Source organism: Odontesthes bonariensis, chromosome 12, assembly GCF_027942865.1.
Source record: "Odontesthes bonariensis isolate fOdoBon6 chromosome 12, fOdoBon6.hap1, whole genome shotgun sequence".
NCBI lineage: Eukaryota > Metazoa > Chordata > Actinopteri > Atheriniformes > Atherinopsidae > Odontesthes > Odontesthes bonariensis.
The window spans coordinates 24569493-24595447 of NC_134517.1; the positions used below are offsets into that span (position 1 = coordinate 24569493).

General features: G+C 38.8%; 2 protein-coding genes across 3 annotated transcripts in view; one reads left to right on the forward strand and one right to left on the reverse strand.

Moving 5' to 3' along the window:
* The window catches only part of tmem198aa (transmembrane protein 198aa), a 30072-nt gene extending 21563 nt beyond the window's left edge, over nt 1-8509 (forward strand). For both annotated transcript variants that reach the window (XM_075479828.1, XM_075479829.1), the window contains exons 4-7: nt 311-523; nt 669-792; nt 5184-5482; nt 6894-8509. In XM_075479828.1, coding sequence (XP_075335943.1) covers nt 311-523; nt 669-792; nt 5184-5482; nt 6894-7043 — 786 coding nt within the window. In that variant the 3' untranslated portion in view covers nt 7044-8509. The remainder of the gene's footprint in view (nt 1-310; nt 524-668; nt 793-5183; nt 5483-6893) is intronic.
* Nucleotides 8510-13093: 4584 nt separating this feature from the next.
* On the reverse strand, nt 13094-19908 carry desma (desmin a). Its single transcript, XM_075479831.1, has 10 exons — nt 19217-19908; nt 17478-17538; nt 17184-17279; nt 16175-16336; nt 15958-16083; nt 15693-15803; nt 15406-15515; nt 15241-15293; nt 14543-14634; nt 13094-13811 (listed from the first exon to the last, which is right to left on the reverse strand). The coding sequence occupies exons 1-10, from the start codon at nt 19795-19797 to the stop codon at nt 13770-13772; spliced, it is 1434 nt and encodes a 477-aa protein (XP_075335946.1). The 5' UTR covers nt 19798-19908; the 3' UTR covers nt 13094-13769.
* Between the last annotated feature and the right edge of the window lie 6047 nt (nt 19909-25955).

A 25955-nucleotide genomic window follows, 5' to 3' on the forward strand; every position in this document is an offset into this window, starting at 1 on the left:
ACATGTGAATCATGCTCGTCTTTAAGCTAAAGTGCACATTACCTTTATAACAGAAGAATGTGCAACATGCTCGTAACGCTGTATTTAGTGTATTTGTTTCGGTCATGTGGAAGAGCGTTGGACTACCCTGCAAATACAATAACAGGAAATCTTGCTCACAGCTTGATGTCATTAGCACTTAAAGTAAAAAAAAGTCCAAAGCAGGCCTTCAGGTTTGAGTTTAGAGGGACAACAAGTCTTTGCTAAAACAAAAAGATTGAAAAAGCATCTGACAAAGTCAAACTAACTTTTTCTTTGATCTTGTTTTTAGGTCATGGAGGAATTCTATCATCCCAAAACAGTGTGGGTACCTCTGGGTATTCTCCTGGGCTCTGGAACCCTGTTTGCTGTTCTCACTCTTCAGTGGCAGCGCTTCTTTGTTACCTTCTCTACAGCCACGTTTGGCTCTGCTATCATCACAGTCACAGTGGATTATTTTATAGAACTGTTTGCCTTGGTGCACTACATCTACGAGAGACTCAAGGTGAGAGCCGCTGTATGCTTCTATTTGTTTTTCTGAGTACATGTTGAGGGAGGGAGGGAGGGTTGCTTATGTGGTTGAAACCTACACTGTTGCATCCTCATACACAGTGAACCTTGAATACAAACTGGACCAACACTCTTTGCAGGTGGCACCAAAGAAGCCAGTGTGCTGGTTTACATGGGTCATTTTGGGGGTCTGGCCTGTGCTGGCCCTCCTTGGAGTGCTGATCCAATGGAAGGTTACTGCAGAGGGATTTTCACACACAGAAGGTGAGTGTGTGCACCTGAGACAATATATAAAGGATGGATGCTGTGTCTAAAACAGAAAAGCAATTTAAAATTTGATTGTAATACCACTGACGGCTACTAAGTCCAGGCTCCAAAAACCCTCCAACAAAGTTCCTTCATAAGTATTATTAAATCTCATTCCCATTATGTCCCCAGTATTTGTGGACATGATGGGAATTCATTTAAACTAAATTGATTCCCTCTGATCAGTGTGCTGGTGGCTATTTTGAAAAATAATCACATTAATGAAAAGACCTTAGAGCTGAAATAAGATGTTCAATAACTTTCCAGCTGCACTCTCTTGTCTTGAAAATGGTCAGTTCTGGCTCTGAAAAACCAAGATGGCAAATGACATACTCAAATCTTGAGGTTTTTCTTTGTCTCTCTAAAACAAATTACAAAAGAGGAGCGTAACCTGAAGTTCACCTCAACATCGATGAGTTCCTCTGCCAATATTTACTTTTAGAAGTTTAGAGTGGAGCTTATATCTTAATCATATTGTAAATGTCAAATAAGCTCTTCAAATTTGGTACCAACTAAATTATAAACAAGAACAAATTACAACTATGAAAAATGACACATTTTTTTGATCTGAATCTATTATTCCACTTTATTTGACCCGGACCAAAAGGAGATAAATGGACCTGTTGATAGTTTGCTGAATCACACACCGGATAGGTATGTTTTTTTTTCCACCTCATAGAAATTCTACCAGAATCTGCACGACTCTTGAAATATCACAGTCACTGCACACTCAAAGCTGCTTGGAGTAAATAACTTGGGCTGCACTGTTTGTCAGAATGTGACTGTATAGGCTTACCTGTAATAAAGGCAAGGGGTCCCTAAAAACATCAAGAAAAGAGAGTAAAAACTTTTTTGCCAAATTAGGGAAGGTTTATGTTCTTATTCTTTTCCATCAACCTTTCAAATGCACAACTTCAAAAATGCACATAACTGCATAACTTTAATATGTTCTGTTCTTTTCAATCACCTCCCACTCTATTATTCCTCACAACTAGTGATTTAGCCTAACCCATTTATTCCATTTCAAAGTATCCATCACTAATATATCCCCTAATGGTGGTGTGCATAAGTCAGAATGACAACAAGTAAAAGTAAAAGCAAGGAGAAGTTAGCCCTCCCCTCCATTAGCCCATTCAAGCATTCTTGCTGCATTTATCTCTTCTTTGCCACTTTGTTTCCTTGTATATTATTCCATATGTAATCAGTGACATAGATTTTAATGTCAAAAACAGGTTTACGCAATGAAGTCAGCCCAAACAAGAAAATCTCGTGGGGAGGAAAGACAACTTAGAAGGTTGGAGTCAAACAGCACATTTCAATACAGGCAGCAAATCAAGAGCAGAGTCACAGAAACAGGGACAGGGGAGAGGTCACTGACAAGTAAATACAGGTTTATACATGCAGATACATGCAGGAGTGACTTGAAAGTGATGAGAGTAATCGTGTGTCATCTAAATTTCCATAAATTTTCTTTTTTTCTTATTATTTGGCAGTAGAAAATGCATAATAATTGACATTTCCACCCACTACATTAATGTGCGCTTAATGCTAGAGTTCATTGTGGTGACCGACAAGATTAAATCATTCAAAAGAACATAGGACAAGAAGATTGCGTACTGTAGTCTGAAAAGCACCAGTAAAACAGAGGAAAACATTGAAGAACACACATCTTTGTCTCATGTATTATTTTGCGGAACATTGCACTTTTCATATCACAGCTCACAGATGGGATGTAATCGTTCTGCGGCTACTTTTCATTTCTCCACCTGAGTGGAAGCCTCAGTAAATCAATTAAAATACCTCATGTGTGTCATGATTAATTTGCTATTTGTAGCTGTTTGTCATGAATGCACTTTTGCTGACACACAAATCTTTCTACATCAGTCAACTGTAAATATTTGCTTTTTTTTTTCGCATTTTAGACCTTTAGAGTTTTTCAGAGTTTGAAAGCGAGCACTAATCCTCATATGTCAGGAGGTGGACAGAAACATGATGAGTGTGTTCTCAAAAGATCACAAAACAGGAAGCAAAATCCCCCCCCCCCCAGAAATTTGTTGAACGACACCATGAAAATAATAGATTTGTGAAAATGTGCCGATGCACATCAGTTAGTGTCAGACACGAATCTGGAACTTGATGATAGATATGCTGAGATGCACCTGATTTTGATACCCACCCACTTCACTTTTGTCTGAGAAATCTTCCAAATTTGTTTAATTCAGTGCATTGCATTCGCATTGCTTTAAAATGATGAATAATAGAGCTATGAATGGAGTGTGTGTTGTGTGTGTTTACCATAGTGTGAGTCGGTGTGAAGGAGCGTCTGACTATACCAGCGTTAATGTTTTCACCAGAATCTGTTATTGACCAATACTGCCTTAATCTCCTCTTAAAACAACAACAATACAGATGGCAAGCTCTCTCTCTCTCTCTCACACACACACACATACACACACACACACACACACACACAACATATGCACCCAAGCAGAATATGAACATGCAAAAACAGCGTATACACAAATTTTGCATACAATCTGATAAAGAGAAGGACAGAAATAAACCAAGGTTCTAACTTATACACACGTGTTTTCTACACATACACATACCACTTTGGATCTTGGAGTGCACGGTTACAAAGTGTCACAGAAGAAGTCACACATGGCCTCAAATAATGGGATTAAATGGCACGCTGCCATGGCTACCAGAGAGAAAGGATGTGGGCAAAGAGCTAAAGCAAGTTTTTTTAATGCTATTTTCAAAACTAGGCAGTTCCACGTGGTGGAATTTAAAAGGAAACGAGAACTAGAAATAGATAGACTTTATAGATGTATAAAATATGTACAATTGGCTGTGAGTATGAGAGGGAATGGATCCTTTCAAACTTACCTTTTTTTTGTGAATGCGGTAATCGAAAAGAGCCTCGTGAAGAAAGAGAGAAATAAATAACAACGAAAAAAGGTAAAAAACCCAGAAACATCAAGGTTGCATGATTATGCTACTTGTGTAGCATTTAATGCATGATCGGGAAGATGAATGAGGAGAAAGATTAATTGTCACATCATTCCGGTTGAGTGGTGATAAGAGGCAAGTTACTGATTATATCATTTAAATTAATATTTAAATTAATTTTGTTACTAGTTATCAACTGCTAATAGAATATTTTTATGATGACAAGCACTGTATGCACAGAGAAAGAGGGAGGGGTAATGGTGCGTAAAGTTGGGGTAAAGAGTGAGCAGGTGTACTGGTGGAAGGGCATGAGAGGGTAATAAACTGAGGCACAATAGGTTAGCCAGGCACCCAAGGAGAGCAATGAGGAAAATCATCTGTCAGCCGATTCAACAGACATGGACGTGGATGAATGAAGTAGTATTTATTTATTTTTTTTAATACACAATGACCAGACATGTGCTGCTACTGCGTCCTTCTATACTTGTGAGGACTCTCACTGTCATAATGCATTCAATGTCTTTGAATAAGTGGGGACCGGGCGGCCAGAATGTCCTCAATCAGAGGGTCTTAAGCTTCCATTACAAAGCAAGATGTTCCAGAGCAAACGCACACACACGGGCATGTGGCCAGAGGGGCCTGAGGTGGGGTGAGCTGAGGAAAAGAAAAGAAGGGGGGTATTATTACACCATTTGCCTGGCAGATGGTGCCCCGTGTCCACCCGCACAAAAATAAACTGCTATAGACATCCTAACGCACCTTCCCACACAAATACAAAAGGCAACCCCATGCAGCTTGTTTGTAATGTGAAAATATTTTGACCTCACAAAATGAAAATGCACAAATCCTTCCCTCTTTCGAATACCAAGCCACTGAATTGAAAGGGCTTCAAACACTCCAAAAATAATCATCTGGCTAATCAATGGACAGTGAGACAAGATGGATTTTGGACATCTTTTGCTTGGGAGTGTGTGAAAATAACTAGAACACACTCACCCACTCACAATATGTCGGGAGACTGCGCAGCTCAGTGCAAGAACATGCAGGGAGGATAATGACCCACTGCCAATAAAGAAAAAGAATTAGGAAATGGACCTTAGATTTTCTTTTCCTAATTTTTTATTTTCATATCATGCTCTTACAATGATACTTCCCAACAGTATTTTAAGCTGATTAGTATAATTGAGGAGAGAAAATCTCACCTGATTAATCATGTTTTTCTCACCACAGTTATTCTTTATAGGTCGTTTCCATTATTGGCATTGCCAATTACCTTTTTTCTTCAGTTAAAGTTCTGTTATTTTCCCTTTTATTGCTGTACTCCCTCTTGATTTGATACTGTTCTCTTTTCCCCCTTATTTCCACACACTGTCAACACTCTATTCCTCCTCCTCAAGTGGTTCTGAGCCGACAACAGCGGAGGGTTCAGCTCATGCGGATCAAACAAAGGGAAGAGAGGCTGAAAAAGGAGAAGGAGAACAAGAAGAAGAAAAAGCGACAGAACCAGAAGACTGTCATCAAGCAGAAGGCTCACACTCATCACCACCAACAGCAGTACTACCATCCAGCAGCATCCCACCCCCACCAGCAAACTCAAAGTTCTCAGCCGCCTAAACCCCCTCCTTCTCAGACTGAACCCGGCTACCACCGTAAACCCAATCCGAAAAGACGCTTTGATGGCGATGTGCTGTCTCCGGTAAGATGACGTAACCACTACTTTTACAAGATGAAAATTAATAAAGATTCAGGACACCTACAATCCAGACCATAGATATTTGAATAGATATCCAAATTCAGTTCTGCAGGCCCTGTGTGCTTGCGCATTAGGTTAAAAAAAATGTAAATAAAATAATTACTTTAAAGGGGAAATATGATTTCTGTCTTTTTTACCACAAGCTCACACAATTTCCAGAATTCATAAAGAAATGTTTGTGACATGCTTTGGTCAAGATAACACAGAAAGACACTACAGCAGCTTATTTTTCCTCTATCAATTTATTCCTCTTTTCAAGTGGATCACTTTAGGGTATGAAGTGACCCTCTGAACTCCACTTCACTCTCCTCAGGGTCTGCTTCTTGTGAGATCTGTAATAGAAAATAACCCTTGGAGCACCTTATTCTGGTGTGATAAAGCATACGATAAATAGTCTCAGAGCTCAGCCCACACACCAAACTGCAGTTTTATTCTCAAATACTTAGGGTACATTTTCCTCGTCTGCAGTTTAAGGACGGTTGTTAAACAAGTACCACCAAATGCAATGGCCAGTGGTTAAAAACACCACTGAGGACTCATGTCATAATAGGCTATGTATATGTTATGTATATGTGCATATACTGTATATACATATATGTATATTTATTTTTAACTTTTTAACTATAGCTAACTTTGGGTTTCTGATTTATAGTGAATCCAGTAAAACCTGAAGTTGAAGCTAGGCTGAGCAAATTCTGAAAGGGTCTCTTAATGTCACAGTAATGTTGTCATATGAACTATTAAATCAACATATTTTTTAGTATAAGGGGTAACCCACGAGTAAACAAACATTTATTTCACAGATGGGTAACGGCCATCTTATAGTTGGAGAAAACTAGAACTGCCCTCATATTGTTGCATATGTTCTCTGAAAAAACATGATTCTGCTAACTATATATAATATCGCAATGACTTTAGGTGTCCAGTTTGTTCATGTACTCTCTATCTGCTGTATTAACATAATTGTTCTTAGCATGTGTTTTCTCTGCCACACTGCATACTCTTTTAATTAATTTCATGACGCATGGCAACACAGCACATGCAGACTAACTTCTGTAGAAAGCGACAGCACTTGTAAGGGCAGGTGACTCACCCAATACTAATTTAGCAATTTATAATTCATTAGCTAACATTTTCTGTGGATGTTTCTGTAGAATATCAAACTTTCAAATGAATGACTTTTTGTATAACTCCGCTGAAGAGACAAACATACAAAAAAGATTACCGAACCACTTTACCAACCAGACAGAGATTACAATAACAGTTGTACACAAGTGTAAGTTTTTGTGACTACCCATTATGCTTACTATCAAGTTGTACTTATCTCAACACTTGATCCTCTGTCTGTTCACAGAGCTACATAAGAAGTTTCAGGGACAGACAGACTGACAGACGGGTGTACTCCCACAGTCGAATGAGCCGTTCCCGGATGGCCGAACTGGACTACGACTGCGGCTCTCAAGTGCCCCTCACAGCCCCCATTGGGCCTGCAGTTCGCATCTGAGGCAGTAAATTGCACAAATCCAAACAGAAGCACACAATCACAGGCTACTTCAAAACTCTTAGTCACCACAAGGGATATTAAACCTAATCTTACCGTGCCAATCTAATCAACTGCCTGTTAACCCAACAGAAGATGATTGTGTCCCAATGGTGGTATGACCCACACTGCTCCTCTTTCCTCACAACTGCTGAAAGTTGTGTTCATTTGGTCAGTTTGATCCTGTTTTGTTCTTTTTGAATGTCAAGATAAAGAACAGAAACTTCTGTCTTGGGAAGAGTAAATGTAATGTGACATTGCATAGTTTATTTGGTTCCCAAGTTATTGTTCTTCCCTTGGGGACACTGTTTTATGCATAATTAAGTCAACTGTTACAGCCATACAAAGTAAACTAAACTAAACACTGCACTCCACAGGTTTACCACACCATTCCAGATAAAGCGGCAAGACGTGTCAGGGTAGTGATACTTTTCAACTTTACCCACACCAGTAACTATACTTTGAAAGTAATTAAAGGAGGATTTGTTTCAAGAATTCTGAGGAAAATCGTCAGATAGACCACGTAAGATACACAACAAACTCGGGAACTCAAAGGCAGCTCTTCCTCATAATTTTTTTTCCCATTTAAAGATTATCATATAAAGTTTTGATGACATCAGCATTTCTTGTTCAGTGGCAGCCTCTAAATCAAGACATGAAAACACAAGGCCTGTGCTGCTTCAAAACGGGCCAGTTTTAGTTATGAGTCAGATTCTACACTTCAAACCAAAAGCTTTGTTTTTGATTGTTTGTTAATCCACTCATAATTTACTGTTGTTTCCTACGCTGCTGCCATTCTCCAGGGAGAGTATGTTTACATCTCATCACTTTCCTTATATCATTGATTGCCAACTGTTCCAACAACAGCCTTGAGCAGGATACACAAACACTAATTTCTATTTCCACTGAAAAGATTTGTAAGCTATGTAACGCTATGTGGTGACATGTCTCAAAGTTCTCTGATTTCCCTTCTCTGCCTGTTACCCCAAAAAACAGCTTACCTATGAGGGATATGTCAAAGACAAATGTTTCTGTCTAATTGTGATCATCCAGGAATTTGACTGTATGCGTGAGTGGACACATAAGCCCTGTGGCTGATGGATTGTACCAAATATTAGCCAAGACGAGGGGGATTCCCTTAAATGTATGAGGAGCATGCTGTATTTTCCCTCCTCTTTATTTGCCAGTACAGTGGTGTGCTTGAAAAATAATGTTTCCTAGGTTTGTATGACATGATGTTAGAAGATGAAGAAGAGGTTTCAAAATGAAGATTATCTCCTGCAAAGGGGAGGTGAAAATATGTAAGCATTTACAAATGGCGCCCTCTTATGTTTATTACTGGATCTGTCTTCTGGACCTTCTATGCGTTTATGTTCATATGCACATACATTTACGTGTTACTGTCTTCACTGTCTTTGAAATTCAGATGCATTCATTGCATTGATATTGATATTGTAAACATCCAGGAAGAAGGGAATCTGAACTGTTAAAATAAGTGTTTTCTATCTGAGCCTTGCTGGAATTTAGATGTTCCATGTGAACACCAATTATCAATGTTACAGTTCCCATTAAAATGTTATTTAATTCAGGCACAATATGACAATGATAAGTCTGAAAATGACTTTTTTTTTTTTTTTGGACTCAATAAACAATCTCATTCTACTTTTGTACTAACCTACAACTTAACAACATGGGAACTTGGACTTAGCAGGATCGCAGTACATCATACTCATCATTACTGCATGACAGTACCTGTGTAATTGTGTCATGTCTGTTGTGTCATTGTTGACATGTGACAACCTCAGATTTCCAGCTTACTTTGTTGATCAAAGAGTACAAAAAGCACTAAACTTCTCTTCTCGTCTCGTCTCTTCTGTTCTCTTCTCTCTATTTACACTGTCTAGGTAAAGGGCTTGAAAAAGATCTATTGTATGTTCAGCCACCTGCTGTTCTGCTTAATTGTATTACTCAGACGATCTCTTGCAGTACAAGTGTTACTTTGGTTCTGCTTATACCTCAGTCCTGTTTTGTTCCCCCTTTGTGTTTTTACTGTTGTGCATTTGTAACATCACTAGTCTTTACTTTGAAACAAAATGTAACTCTTTAAGATTGGTCCCTGTCTTGCTTTTTATTTTAAGGGCCAAACTAAAAAAAAAAAAATTTTCCCCCTATTCCTTATGCCTATTTTCTCTTATTGTTTGTCACTGCATAGTCTACTGTATGTTGAGAAACATTTTGATTGTAGATATTGACCTGTAAATAATCTTTTAATGTACAAATGTTTGACTACATTTTTATGTTTACACCATGATCACGTACTTAATTTATGCAGCTGATTATTTTCTAATGGAGTAGATCTGTTGTGTTGTGACGCTACTGTATGTCTCTGATTTGACTGGGTGTGGAAGCACCTCTCATCCGGCTGTTTCAGCAGTTGATAATGAAATACTGCAGACAAAAATGAGCCTCAACTCTGAATCGTCCTTTTCTTAAACCCATTTTAAATGTGAACAAATCAGTTGATTAAAATTATATTGTCATCATTAATGTTATTATTATTGAGCATGAATTTATATGGACCTAATGTATGATAAACATTGTGAACCTACAATCGAATGGTCTTGTCTTTTACAGTTTCCAAGTTCTTCATTGTCATTTCTGGGAACAGCATGACTGCAATGTCAAATACGAAACACTTAGAAGTCACTCTCCCCACAAACATGTGCACATTTTAAATAACATGCACCAATCAGTGAGCAAACTAGGTATGTTTTCAGTCACCTGTAATGCTAACAGCATCTAGATACTACTGCAAAATAATCAAATTAACCAGAGTACAAAGATGGAGTGAGATGAACAGGTTGCCATGGTACAGTATATCAATGGGTACTAACCTATAATGAACTGTAGATGCTGGCAAGTGAGTCACAGGAAAGAGCTGTTTTGAAAGAGTAAGTAATTCAAAGATGGTGTCTATGCATGTGTTGTGAAAGGTATGAATATGCAGGGATATTTAACATTAGATATCATTGCATATATGATCAACGTTCATGTCAAGTTTGTTAATGTATGTTATTCATGACGCAAAATATATGACTGCAAGTTTTCTGAAATGTTATGGTTATTCTAAATCAATCATATACAAATACATAAAAATGCATGTATTTCCAGGAGGGTAATCTGAACATTGGATAAAGCCATGTTCATGAGTCTTCTTTTATTTCTAGACTGATTATGGTTGAAAATTTCTATAGAGAATGTTTTTGTTCTCTTTTTGAGAAAATTGCCTTTAAATGTATGGACTGTAATTTCACACTTTTTATCTATTTATTTATCCTAAACCATTATTGTCTTGACTGACATTGATTCCAATTAATATTCAGGAGATAAAGTATAATAGGATAGATACCTCAAAGTGCATTTTGAAAAAGAAATTTCGCACTGGTCTCAAATGGGGCTGTCACTTTTTTTTCGAAGTTCGCACACATGGAACACAGTGAAACTTCAAATGTCGTAACCTGTTTGAATTACAAACAATTACAATGCCATTTTACAGCTTCTTTGAGATATCCCTCTGTTCCACTGTCAACCCCCGCAGATTAATATTTTTTTCAACCTACTAGGACGAACATGAAAAAAACCTAAGAACATCAGGCTTCTGGAGATGACGCTACTCATTGATTGAATGCTAATAGCTTGAAGGTTAGCTCAAGCTGGTTAGAGCCAGATGAAGCTGACAACAACAGATTTCACAACAAACAGGATGAAGTCCCAAACAACATGAACAGCAAAGAAGCATGGATAACAGCTGCACTTGATATTTTCCATTCTCTTAATACTATCATTATATTCATTACTTTCATTATCTTAGTTTTACTCCACCACAAAGCAGACCTTTGTCCACTTTAACTTTTGCCTTACCACAACAGAGCAAAGCTAAAGGACCAGCACGAGAGCAGCCAACATCTCAGATTGTTTCGCGTATTATGGAGACTGCTCCCAAGTGGCAGTAAAATGCTATAACATGTAGATGGGTATTTGCGCGAAACCAACAGCATGGAAAAGAATATACCATCTTCGCCAGCATGAAAACAAAGTTTTCTGGTACTATTTCACTTTTTTTTTTTTTTTTCATGAGACTGGGTTTGCTTCAAGTAAAGCAGGTGTTTTATCCTACAAGAACAAATCTTCTGTCTCACCATAGCCTGTCACCCAAGTGAGGCAGTTTCAGGTGTTCAATATCATCGGGATTCCTGCTATTCTGCTAAGCCAGCTAAAGCAACACTTGCCACGAGCTTGTAAGAATGCCATTACAAACAAGATCGCAACATTTATATATTAGGGTATACAGCCCATTGGTATTGTTCCCTGAGAGGACTTTCTTATGATGGAATTGAAGCAACAATATACTTGACAATTAAATCCTGTTTGCTAAGGAGCTGAGACGAGGACACACAGTTGTCTATTGTTGAAAGCATCAGTAGCACATTGGATGAAATTAATGTCTCCAATTAAGCTGTTGTAGCTTTCAGCATAGACTTCAAAGCATTGTGTGTGTGTGTGTGTGTGTGTGTGTGTGTGTGTGTGTGTGTGTGTGTGTGTGTGTGTGTGTGTGTGTGTGTGTGCGTGTGTGTGTGTGTGTGTGTGTGTGCCCTGTATCTAAATAGCTGTAAGTCGCTTTGGATAAAAAGCGTCAGCTAAGTGTAATGTAATGTAATGTAATGTAATGTAATGTGTGTGTGTGTGTGTGCGTGTGTGTGTGTGTGTGTGTGTGTGTGTGTGTGTGTGTGTGTGTGTATAACGAGTCGGGGCATTTAAGTACATTCAAAGAGTTGCATGTTTATTTCAAATTCGTTCGAACTTGACTTTTTTTGTGAAAGTGACTGCCTTAATCTCACAGACGACATGTAATGGTAGCAAAAATGCCCAAAATCGATATAATTGACCAGTGCTTTAAAGGAAGCCTAAGATTCATAGAGATTAGCATCAGAGATCCAATCAATTGGCTTTGGACTGTATTATTTGCAGTCCGTATCTGCAGATAAAGAACTACAAAAGACATACTAACATAATTTATGGACAAAGCATTAGGTTGACCAGTCCAGTTCATCTTCAAATGATAGTAGATTTCAAGCAACATTTACATTGCAGGTTCATAAAAAGCTGACCACATGCAATAATTAATGGTAAAAGCTGTACTCTTCGTTTGCAAAGCACAGATCTAATCAGGATATCAGATGTTTTTCATAGAAAAATTTTTATCTTTGCCAACAGCCAATATGTGGTAATATGACTTAATTTAAAGAAACAGAACAAAAGAACTTGCTGCCCCTTGTTGATGACCTTCTCCATAATGAGTGGGAAGCTGTTTCCTTTGACAGACGCTGCAAAGAAACTGATAAGAACAGAAAGTTCTGAGCAATGTGCCTCCACTAATTACTGGAACAGCAATAACATCCTGTCTTTTTGTGCTATTTTATATTTACTGTGTAATTATCTCTCTCTAAATCTTCCTCCTATGTTTTTTTCTACCCGAATAACCTTTTCATTACATTCCCCCCCCCCCCTCACTTCTCTTTTTTTCTCCCGGTGCCATGCTCTCTATCCTGCTTTCTGTTGCATGCTCATTTATTGTCTATGTTTCTGTTCTCTCTTCAACACCCCCACCCTTTCTTCTTCCCCGCTGACATTTTCACTCTAGTTGCTTCAAAAACAAATGCCACACATTGTATGACTTGTTGCTGTTCTTATCTGTTTTCAGCTGAAAACAATGCATGAACAGGGACAGCTTATTAACAAGATATTGTTCACTTTCCCCTACACCAAGATCAGCCTATGTACTGATTATTTAAATGTCTATTCTTTGAAAGGGATTTAAATGTTAACAAAAGAGACAATAAAGGCATGTTCGCTACCTGAGGAAAGCCAATGTATAAATTACAAGAACTGTATAGTGTAATATATGGAAAAAGTACAAATTCAAAGAGTTTTCTAATCTTCATAAATGCTTCCAGTGATGGTGTAATAACAAAGGTCTTTATTTGAAATTATGTCACCGTGGAACAGCATACCATGGTCACCCATACACATACAGTCAAACGCCCTGCACACGCTAAAGAGCTCAAACTTCAAACATGACTGAGTTCCCTTTTCCTTCAGTGTTTGTGTTTCTAGTATTTTTTTAAATCCAACTTCCGACATTCCTTAAATCAGCAACACAAATAGTCCATTTCAATCAATCGTATATATTTGCACATTTGCACAAACGAATCTTGGTATATGTAATTTACTGTCACAATTTTACTCTTGACCATGGTATCTTAGGCTTAATAATTTCTCCAGAACTTTGCAAACTTCCCTCTTTATAACGGACCAATACAGCAATGTAAGCCTTGTAAAATTAAGAATGCTCCTCTTGCATGCAAACAGTTTCTGATGCCTTTGTGAAATGAAAAGTAACATGAATAAAGAAACAGATTTCTGGATTTTTTATTCAAAAGCAGTCAAAAGGCGTTGTGTCTGCATTTATAATGTGATGTGAACAGAGGTCTGTATTCACGTATATAAATGTTAGAGTGAATGCTCTATATTCTGTCACCAAAAATAGGCTCGCTTATACATTCTTAAGGTAGTGGTAGGAAATATTTTAGTTGTTTGTTCTATTTTTCCAAAGTGTTTCATGTTGCCTCTTTACATGATGTCTTGCTGGTGCTGTGTGGATTCACTGACAACCTGAGGAGGAAAAGGGATAAAAAGATAGTTGTTATGAAGAAAGTTTTACAATCAAATAGACTGTCACTCCAAGCAATACCTGCACTGACAGGTATTGCTTGGAGTGAAGTACTGTGCAGGGACAGTGAAGCTACTTGCTCAGTGAAGCCACAGTTTGAGGGTGCTGCTGTTTCTATTAAGTGTCTGTTTGGAGTTTCTGCAAACTACCACATCTCAGGATTAATTTAGGGACTAGAGGCCAGAGAACAGAATAGAAAATGATTTTCCCATGCTAACATATGCAATCAAATCATGTGTGAAAAAGAAATATAATCTTTAGAAACTAATATTCTTTCAAAATCTGGTAGTTTGCTTCAACCCACTGATGTGAGCAGATGATTAAATGTCGCTGGGATGTTGGAACCAGACTTACACGTTGGGCACTAGCGCCCTGGCTCTTAGAATAATTCACCTAGAATATAATAAATTAAAATGATTTTGTCAGAAATGTACAGTTAACTTACAAACTAATTTACAGTATGCGTGTTCCAGTTGGTTTGAGTACCTGTGTGCAGAATTCTTTGTATGTGAAAGACCTGCTGACAAATGCATGTCTTTTTAAGTGTGTGTGTGTGTGTGTGTGTGTGTGTGTGTGTGTGTGTGTGTGTGTGTGTGTGTGTGTGTGTGTGTGTGTGTGTGTGTGTGTGTGTGTGTGTGTGTGTGTGTTTATGTTGATGTGCATGAGTTCTAACCTCTCCATCCCGGGTCTCAATGGTCTTGATAAGAACAGTCTTCTTGGAGTGAACCTCTGATGAGCGCTGATGCTGGGACTCAGGACTAGTCTCTGTAAGAGCAAATTCAATTCATAAGCCGATACATTCATTTTAATCTAGTTTAATCTAATTTCATTTAGTCTACAGCTGGAGAAAGTTAATTTAGTCTAAAGAAACAAATGTTTTCTGACACTTTCTATTCAAATATATGAAAATGAAATCAAATTAGATCAATTAGACATAAGCTAAATGTGTATTTTGAACATTGCCTTTCCATTATTTCAAAAGACATGTTATGGTTGTACAGGTTTGCCTGTATAGTGTCCCACCTTAAGAAACCAGTGAAGCAAAATAAAGTACTGGGATTGATTAGTTTCACATTTGATCGGTCTGCCTATCAAATGAAGAGGTTACATTGTGTTTTATTAAATGTGTGACTGTTTGTGCCTGAATCAAGCAAACTCAAGGTTTTTTGACATGTCACCCAACCCCACTCAGTGGTCAGAATGTGTCAGTGCAGGTGCTCTACATGTAATTCCCTCAAAATAGCCTCAACCTTATATAGTCACATGCTATAATTAGTCTTTTTGATCCCTCTTTTTGACTCTTCGGGAACGTAAAAACATACTTTGTTGGTATTTATATCTCAAAAGAATAATGTGTCGTATTCTTCCTACCTCTGAATCCAATGGAGGAATAGGCAGACTGGACAGGCATAGTGGTGGTGATCCTGAAGAAACAAGACGCACAAAATTAAGCATAAACAAGCTGGTTCGAGTCATGTAATGTGGCACTAACAGTGTCTTCCGCCACAGTTAGATATGAACAAAACACACACAAACCTGGTCTCCTCTCCCTCCAGCAGTTTGCGGTAGGTAGCAATTTCAATATCAAGGGCCATCTTCACATTTAGGAGGTCCTGGTACTCCCTCAAGTGGCGAGCCATGTCATCCTTTACATCAACACATTAAAAATGTGCTTGAAATAAAGTTTTTTTTCCACAGAAAAAAAATACATACATTTCAAAACTGTTAATCTAAAATTATTTGACAAAAACATGGTTTGTAATTGTGAAATCGTAAATCCTCCATCAGCCTCTATTATAAAGTGTAAGAATGAAGCTTATTACTTTCATCTTGGCAATATCTGCCTCCAGTTGGGCAATGGTTCCCTGGTAACCAGAGGCCTCGCTGCCCATGCGATCCTCCATCTCTCTCATCTGGCGCAGAAGAGATTCATTCTACATGGAAACAGAGAGATAAGGTTAGGCATCAAATGGAGGGAGATAAGACCTGTAAGACCTTGAAAGTAAATTAGCTTATTAGGTAAGTGTTACAATAGTATCAAACAGGTAGATATGTAACTGGAATAAAGTGAGACAGCAAAATACTAACAGTGCCCTTGAGTGAGTCAATCTCGCAGGTGAAGGACTGGATCTGGTGCCTGTACTCCATGCTCTCCTGCTTGGCCTGACGCAGTGAGTCATTGTTCTTGTTCACTGCCTGGTTCAGATCAGACACCTGTGGAGACAGCAGATGATGTTTTAAACTGTGCAGCAGCTGAAGAAGGCTTTCTGCGCATGGGATTTAAGTGTGTCTGCCTCCATTCTACCTTAGATTTGTACCACTCCTCAGCCTCTGCAATGTTCTTTGCAGCGATGCCTTCATACTGCACGCGGATGTCCCTCAGAGCAGCGGTCAGGTCAGGTTTGGACATGTCCATCTGGACCTGGATCTGAGTGTCCTGCATCTGGCTCTGCATCTCTCGGATCTCCTGCAAGGTGTCCAGAGAAAGAAGAGTTTTATTTCTAACAAAAAAGCATCCCTTCAAAATGACAGAAAGGTTAGAAAGAACAAAAGGATTTGTGGGTGTTTAGAAATAAATTAACAAAAAGGGGTCTTCTCATTTGCATTTATAATCCCCCTTACTGACTAAACTTACAATTTAGTCAGAGAAAAAGAGAAAAAGATATAGACTTTTAAAAAAAAAATCTATATCTGTAGGTTTCAAGCAGTTCATTGATGAAGGCAGAAATCCAAAAGCATGTTGCTGGATCGAGCAACATTCTGTATTTTGGATACAGAACGTTTGAAATCAATAAGCTTTAGCTGCACTCAGCTGTCGTCAGGTCTAATCAAAAGATTAAAATAGCTTTGCATCTGTTCAGGCACACACACTTTTCCTCTGTCACACAACAGCTGACATGCTCTCTTCAACCAACCGGCAGTTCAGCATTTCTGAGAGGTCAGAGTTGAAACAAAGAAGACAAAATGACAGGCTGGGACCTCAGCTGTGCTGAAGTGTCCAAGCTTGTGGCTCACTCAGCCATTTGATGTCTGCAAGTGAATGTGCACTTGCAGACAGAATGTCTTTGTTGAATGTAATGCTTCTGACTATGTGTAATTAATTACATTTTTCTGTGAGAGTCTTTAAATTGGCATATTAAGTGTGTTTTAATACCAGTAGATGGTGTCCAGGTGTGAAATCTGTGATATTTCGAAGATCTCCATGTGTACAGACATTCAGATGTGATATTCCAACACATAGAGGACACTGAGGTGTTATATGATGCATTACACATTGGAGATACACATAGAGGTTATTAAGTGGGTATGCAAACCTCTTCATGGATTTTCTTCAGGAAGGCAATCTCCTCCTGCAGGCTCTCAATACGTCGTTCCAGGTCCAGCCTGGCCAGAGTGGCACTGTCAACATCCTGAATTCAAACAGAAAACAAAAACTATGGTCACGATCACAGGCGAAGCTAAAACAAATGCTGAAAACTTCTACAAGAACAACTACGTATAAAAAAATAGAGGGGCACATTGAAAAATAGATTGAATTCAAGTTCAATCTGTTTACTTCAAGCTTCGAGGAGAAACAAATATATATTTTTTGGGGAATTGAAACATACGGCTCTGAAAGCAGAGAGGTTGTTCTCCGCCTCTTCTTTCTGGTGAATCTCTTCCTGTAGTCTGTGAGAGTGATAGCAGAATGTAGAGGGAAAAAGAGCAGAAAGATAGAGAAAAGTCTTAAAAAAGTGAACACAAGCTTTGTTTAAGAGCACCCCTTGATAGATTAGCTACCATTTATCAATACTCTGGCCTCTCTGTTGTTTTTGCTGCCAGCACATTGATGACAGTTGAACTGAATAGAAACAAACTCTGTTCTATTTAAACACCATTCGTGTCTACACACACACGTACACAGCCCTGCACTTGCTCTTTTAGCCCTAAAGCTATGGTGCAGCTGCTGTCACACTGTGAGAGTCAGAAGGGTAACAGCAAGAGAGGATCAAGGCTCTGTCCTTGGCTGGTAATGTTTCCAGATATAGCATTTCACGATGCACTTTTAATAGCGGAAAATATTGGGAGTAAAAATGCACTTATGCTATTTATGCACAATGCATGTAGACACCTGTGCAGACAGAAAAGGTTTTGAAAATGCAAGGTTGGTCCTGTCTGAAGATTTAAAACATGTCACTTCATGAAAGCGTGCAATGAAAACGCCTGTGTGTGTCTGTGCGTATTGTACGGGGCAGGCTGGAAGCCTCTCTGTGTATTTTGATCTCAGTGGGTGCTGAAAGTGCTTTGGCATGGTTCACTCACCGCTTCAGGCAGCTGCTCGACAAGGGCTGATAAACAAGAAGGGAAGAGGAAGAGTTTGTGTGTGCTGTGTGTGTGAACTGAAGGCTGATTGTTGGTTTTGTGTGTTTGAGTGGGTTTTAGATAAACACTCCAATGTAAGTGATGGTGCATGCTGTTGCAGTGACATTATTCTCAATTCATAGGGCTGACCAAGTGGCCACAAATAGACAGGCGAGTTACGCCCACATTACAGCTCAGTATTTGTCATGCCGCATTTCTCTCTCTACGCACACACACACACGAGCAATGTGTGGTGGACTGTCTTTTGAATTTTTGTTCCTTTTTCTCCCCTCATAGACTTTAAGCTCACTCGCCGACAGACTGTGTGTGTACACATCTGTTCATTGCCATCTGTCTCATTGGTCCTCTTTCTGTCTAACTACTGAAACTTTATCTGTCTGTCTGTCTAAACTTCACTCATGTGAGTCTGCAGATCTGTCTCTGTCCATTTTCTGTAGGGATGTCTCTTGTGAACAAATTATAAAACACTTTTGTTTGAAGCTGCTGGACTGTAAAACTCACTGAAGTATGCCTGTTCTTAAATCCCTCCATTGTTACTTTGTTTTTTCCCTTTTCTCCAAAAGAAGGAGAAATCAATGAACTGTCTCTTTTTTTCCCCTTCTGCTGATTTCAGCAGCTTCTCATATTCTCTTCCAGCACCAGCTCATAATAATGACAAAATAAAACTTTAAGTTCACATGATGATTGACAACATTTTCAAAAAGAGTTTATAAAATTTGAATTACTAACTTTTCATAAAACATGCATATGTGAAATACTGAAGCGTTTGGGTAAAGGGTAATAATATAGCTATAATAATATAGGTAATAATAGCTCCTCTTTAAAAGGTCACAAGCTATAAAAGTTAGGACTTTCCAGCTACTCAGACTGATTGTAGAAGTGCTAAAATGCATGTGCTTTCTCTGAACTCAAACTCTTACTAAAACCATATGACCTAAAATATTTAAAACATGGTTTTGTTAAGCCATCATCCATCCAAGTTTACCTAAGCTTAATCTTCTGCAGATCATCTGCCAGGTTGTCTCTCTCCACCTCCACTCTGGCACGTTGGTTGGAGAGGGCCTCAATCTGCCTCCTCAGCTCCCTCATCTCCTCCTCGTACAGATCGGCCACACGTCCTGGCCCCTCGCGGCCCCTCAGCTTCTCGATCTCCACTGTCAGCGCTGAGTTTTGCTGCTCCAGGAAGCGCACCTTCTCAATGTAGCTGGCAAAGCGGTCGTTGAGATGCTGAAGCTCAGCCTTCTCATTGGTCCTTGTGTTGAGGAAGTCTTGGTTCATGGCATCTGCGAGGTTGAAGTCGAGCTTCTCACCCCCATAGGAGCGCATGGCTGTAGATGAGCCAAACCCTGCTCCCCCAGCACCTGAGGACGCTCTGAAGCTGGAATAGGAGGGAGCACCGGTGCTCTTGACCTCGTAGACTCTGGATGACATACGGCTGGCAGAGGAGCTGCGGCCTCCTCCGAGAGAGGAGTACATGGATGACATTGGTGTTGAACCAACGCCAGAGCCGAAGGTGCGGCGGTACGAGGAAGCACTCTGGGCTGAGGATGAGTAGGACTTGCTCATGGCTGGTTGATTGGTTGCCTGGCTGGTGAGTTTGAAGGTGTTGCTTGAGGTGCTGCGACCCAACTGTCCCACTGGGCAACTGGGAGTGAAACTGAGTGAGGAAATGCCAGGCACTGAGAGCGACTATTTGTAGACCAACCACACCCACTCCTGCCCCCAGCTCCCCATCACCCCTCTGTCTCCATCCACCCACGTCTGGTTTCTCCCACTACTCCACCCCTCCATAACATACCAGTCATTTTCCTTTACTGATCTAATTTTCAATCAGATAAGAAGATTTTCCACATGGATTACGATTTCAACTATTCCAGATTAATCGGATAATAAGTAAACCAAGAATCCAAATTCTGTTTAATGCTTTGAAGGAGAACTACAATGGTAAAAAAAGGAACATGTGGGCACTGAATTTACGGGATATTTAAGCATAATTGTGACGATTATTGTGATCAATCTTCTTTTTGATTGTCATGGCTTTATTTTTAAAACACAATATTGATAAGCTAACTAAAGGTCCATTTTTATTGACCTGACCATTAAAATTTTCTTTGATATTCTTTAAAAAAAACCCATCTGTTTGTTCTTAATTTCCATGTCATTTTATTTCAGTAACATTTTTTGTAGCCAGTCCATTGCAGACTTTTGATATGCCGTCCATCTGGTTCTTCAGCCAATAGTCTTGGCTCTTGCTACACTTCTCTTTACATACCCCCCCTCACCCCATGTCTCCTCTGTTGCCTGCCCTCAATTCAGCTGTTGAAGGGTTCCGGTTTCAACTGCTGGTAAAGATGGTGATCTGTATGTTTTTGGATATATAATTGGGTGAGTGAGCAAGGAAGTGAGTCAGTCAGTAACTGCATTTATGTGCTGATGCTATAATGTGCTTTAAGTTGTTCTAAAGACAACATAGACTCATATCAGCATATCAACAACAGCAAAATATCATTAACTTTATCTATTTTGGTGGAAAAGTGCAGATTAAAACCCACTCTAGAGACTGGTACAGTCTAATGTGGGCCTAATATCTGTCCTAAAACTCAGAGCAAGATGAACACCGAAATATGTACTTATAATGAAACTAGAGGAAATTAGAGCCTTTATATAGCAATTTGTCACATTCAGAAACTTAAGACAATTTCTTTTAAAAACGTACTTAATAAACTCCTTTTTAGTGGGTAACTTTACTTTAGAGTAATACATGTGGAACAGTTCAGGCCATTATTCAGAAATGAAACCAGGTACAAAAATGGTAAAAAAAAAAAAAAAAAGTGATGTAACCAAGCCAAAAATGCATAGTGGGGAGTTTTAATGCATTTTTTCCTCTTTTGGCATTTGCAAAGAATGCTATTAAATTCTTTGGAGTTCAAGACTTCAGAATGCGTTGACAGCAGACACTTAAAACTCATGATTTATGCAAATGCTCTCACAGTTAAATTCATATTCATAACCTTTGCTCACTTGATCAAATGTAAAACAACGCCATGTCACTCACACAGTTTTTCTTCGAGTAAAATTGGTGGGTTCCGACAACGTGGCTTCTAGGTTTGATAGTTTCGGCTGAGACGCTGGCTGATGCAGTTTGTTATAGAAGTGGGGGGAGTTGGTACCACCAGAAAATGAAACATTCATTGATATAGCTAAACAAAGATTTATTTAATAACAGTTACCAGTTTGTGATACTGAATCATAACACAAATAGCATGCACTTCTCTCTGTTGAGATTAACGCACTTAGTTTAATTATAGTCTGACACATGTCAATTTGACAACTCTAAAATACATTAATTTGAGCCTATCCAGTTACAGTATGTTTGGAACTTATTACACACATTGTTTGAATCTACACTGCCCGTGGCTTTAGATTTCTATAGCTATCCTTGGTTACATGAGCACAGTGTGACTGATAGAGCTCCTGCCAGGAAGGTCACACACACCATGCGTGGGTGGTCAAAAGCATTGCTTGAGAGCTTTGATACTGGATGTATGTAAGAAGTTTTTGTGAGTCTGGGTGGGTTTGCATTTTGGAATCAAGTTGACAGAATAATTTGTCACAGGAGCAAAAATGACATCCAAAAAACTTCATCCATCATTCTACAGTAATCACATTCTTCATAAAGCTGATATGGTTTACATTTAAATTTCCATGTTATACGATCATAGAGTGTGCTTTCTGATTGACGCGAGTGGGATGCTTTGATCCAATTTGGCCATCTAATAAAATGAATTTGGTAAATGTTTTGGGACTTTGGCGTCTGTTTGGCTGTGGGCAGTAAGTATTTATCTAACTCAAATGTTTTGTTTGGGTAAGATAAGAAATGGTTGGAATCAGGCAAGCAGCGAGAATGAGGCAAATCTCCAGAAAGTTTGAATATAAAAGGTCCTCGGCAATACAGTACAACCAGAATATTTGTTTTGAACTGGTCTACGACATTTAGTGCCTTTGTCACAGGCAGAGGGCTGATGCACAAAGCGGACCTGTGAGGCTACTGACTCCTGCTTTGTGTCACATCTTCATTTGTGTGTTAATAGGTTGGAAGCAAAGACAATTATAAAAATGACAATGATGACCTCTAAGAGCGACCCACCAAATAGTAATAATGCCCTTAGTGGAATCAGCTGTCACTGCCCGTGTGAGAAGCTAGGCATTTATTTTATTTAAAATCTCCTGACCTATACAATTTCATAGAGGCATAAAGGGAAGCATGGTGTTAATGAGTGTGTGTGGGTGTTCATGGGTGCGTGTGTTGGCGGGGTCATTGTGTGTGGTCGTGCACATATTTGCATTTCACGAAGCAGCATGCATGTCAGCTGCTGTTGGTGTCAGCTCTATTTTTAGACTTCCCGTTTGAACTCAGCTGTTTGGCCTCATTCCCGAAAGAACACTAGACCCATGATAGAGCCCCATATCTTGAATTGAAAAAAATGTGTGTGAGCTTTTACTGGCATGCTTGAGGATTCATTTATTTGCTCATCAGCAAACTTAAACACAACAAAAACTAAACCGATAATATCATAATTATATTATTGTAAAATATTACAAAAGAGGTCAATAAAAGGACTGAATAAATAATAAAAGTACTGGTATTCTATACTTAAGCATGCAACAGATTCTACCCAAAAATGTTCCTTAAAACACCTCCCTTGCCATCAAAGGTCCACACTGCCTCTGACAATAGTTCTTTAAAACTGTCATGACCTAAGCAGCACCACTGACTCATTATAAAATGAGTTCACTGCCATAAAAAATACTAATTGGTATTTGTTTCGTCTCACATATACACATTTAGAAATGAACCGCTCTAACCATATGCAACATTATCCAAACCACTTTTATCCATGATAGCAAGAGGCAACAATGCCTGTCTGTCAGTCCAGACTGAATGATCTCATCATAATGTAAGTGATAAACATTATTTTTCTCTCCTCTCTCTTTGTCCGGTTTTACAATGTAATATTGCACTTTAAAAGATATAAATGTTCTATAAAGTCACTGATATTTTTGAAGTGAAATTTATTGACTGCTGATTACTACTGATTACTGTTAAATTGTCTGACCATCAGCAGGTCAAAGTTAAAGATTTTTCCAAAGATCCACAATATCTCAAACTGAGGAATTAGGTGGAAGATAAACCCTAATAACTCTGGTAATCATCAGCGGATCGGAGTGAATTTCTTTGTAGAATTGTCTCAAAAATTGATTTGATTAACATTTTCAGCCTTCTAAAACCATTTTCCATAGAAAACATTAACCCTCTAAGAGGTTAAACCTTCAGCGTTTGTTGTATATGACCGACTTTTTATTATTATCTTTTTTTAAAAATCTAAACAGGTACTGTGTTTTGAAGATGTTGATGTGACATGCGTATGCTTGAAAGGCAAAATTATCCATGTCACTCCCAGTCATAAAGGTTAACCAGGTCCAGTGAAGCTTAATTGTTGACAGCTTCAATTTTTTCTTTGGATAAAGGAGACATGCCATATTTTTACAAGCCGACACAATTTTTTGATTCGATTAAATGTCTGTAATATTATCCAACCTCTTTTTCTACCTCTATTCGAGCATATGGTTTTAGGGATGTGGAATGACCTGCAGGGCTTCTAGAAACCTTCTCTTCTGCAGGATCTGCATCTTTTGATATTTGTAGTACTTGATAACCTTAAAACACTTTACCACGGTATGTGAAAGCATCCGGTAAATAACCTGAGAGGTCGGACCACACTCCAAACTGATGGAAATATGACATTTTTATTCTCCAATACTTCTAATTCGCTTGTCTGCAGTTGGACTGTGGACAGCTGGTAGGCTACCAATCTCTCTTTTGGACACAATCTTGTTTCCTGTATTGCCTTGAGCATCCCAGGTCATTAAAACATGCATTGCAGAAAGTAATGCCCTGGTCAGTTGATAACAACATTGAGAACTCACTCCTCCGTCATATAATGGCTCCATGAACTTCACTGTTGCTCCATTCTTCTGTGAACTTAAAGGCTAACATTTAGAATTGGTTATTTATATGAGAATTATTTCACCACTGTTTACTTTGGTAAGGATAGCTGCCGGTGCTGTACCGATGTGCATTCAATTTTTCGAACTTTCAACTGATGAAAAATGAAAGAATTAGTAGGAGATAAGAAGTCTGGTTTCCTTGACAGGATACAAGGCACATTAGGTGAACTATAGAACTAATTGTGATTTTTGATGTTAATAGCAAAGCATAAAGTAAGAACAAAAGAGTATCAGCATGTTGGCATTGTTACTGTGAACATATTCGCATGGTAATGCTGGCAAAAGAGCAAGTCAGTCTTTTAAGACCTGCCCCATTTCAGAGACTATGAATTTATTTCATTGCCAAAAGTCCATCAAATCTGGGAAAGCCCCTGAGTAGAATTTGCCTTGAAACCTTTAACACACATACTGTAATCGAATACTCTAATTACTGAGAATGAGCCCTGTAGTTTCTTCATCATTTTACCATCCAACTACACACATACACCAGAAATAATATAGGGAGAAATAATCTGATACGTGCTGCACAATGTGACTTGACTGTGTAATCCGAGATTACAGGAGCAGGCAATCTGGTGGTTTCCAGATGAAGACCTCATCATCAGTGCAGAACAGAAGGTGAGCTACCTATGGGTTGCCTAACAACCCCAGACTCGGAATGAATACACAGTGAACCATAGCCCAGAAAAGACATACTTATTATAGCTTGCAATTTCCAGGACGACGGGGAAAACTGTTATCACACAGACCCATACAGGCAATGAGTGTCAGAATACCAACAACAAAATAGCAACCAATTTCTAAACTTACAGCCTGGTCATGTTTCTATTTTGGGAATAGGATGCAGTATAAAAATATCAGCAACAAATTCCCAAAACGATTCAAATGGAATTAATTCGCTTTCTTAGATAATACACAGATATTCTCCATGGATAGGTTAGAATATGGTAAAATTACTGAAAATTTAAGCTTTTCCCAGTACAGCCTTATCAATTTCATACACTCTGACTGGGTGCAGTTTAGAAATCAGCATAGTCCTAAAATAAATGGATCCATTCAGCAAAAACAGGCTTGTGATCGGACTCAGATTTATTATGCAGCCAGTGTCAACAATCCTTGACATAAAGTTAGTCTCATTAAGAACTATCCTCAGCAACAAGAAGAACACTGAGTATTGCTCCCCATGCTACTGCTGCCCCCCCCCCCCCCCCCTCCAGCCCTCCCAGCCCTAATCGAGTCGGTCTGGGACTCACATGAGGAGACAGAAGTAAATGTGAGCCTCTCAGAGGATCTGAGAGATCCCCTACCGGCAGAATGCTGGCTTTGTCAAAAGCCAAGTGGTGTTGCATGGTACGATGGCACGGGTCATATTTCTATATTTGTATGTTCTTAGTAAATAATCATTACAAAGACAAAGAAATAAACAATGAGAAATGCAATCACAGTCCTGCCAACTGTCATTGAGCTGTGAGATAGAGATATCTGTGAAAATAATGTGACATGGAAAGATAGCAGAAAAATATCATAATCTTTTAGTAGGAGCTAAATAGTGACCATAGTTGAGGAGGGGTTAGTTGGTTTCATCATTCATCAACAAAGAACGCAGGCTGCTTAGCAACCAACAAAACATGAAAACACACATGCCAAAGAGTCGA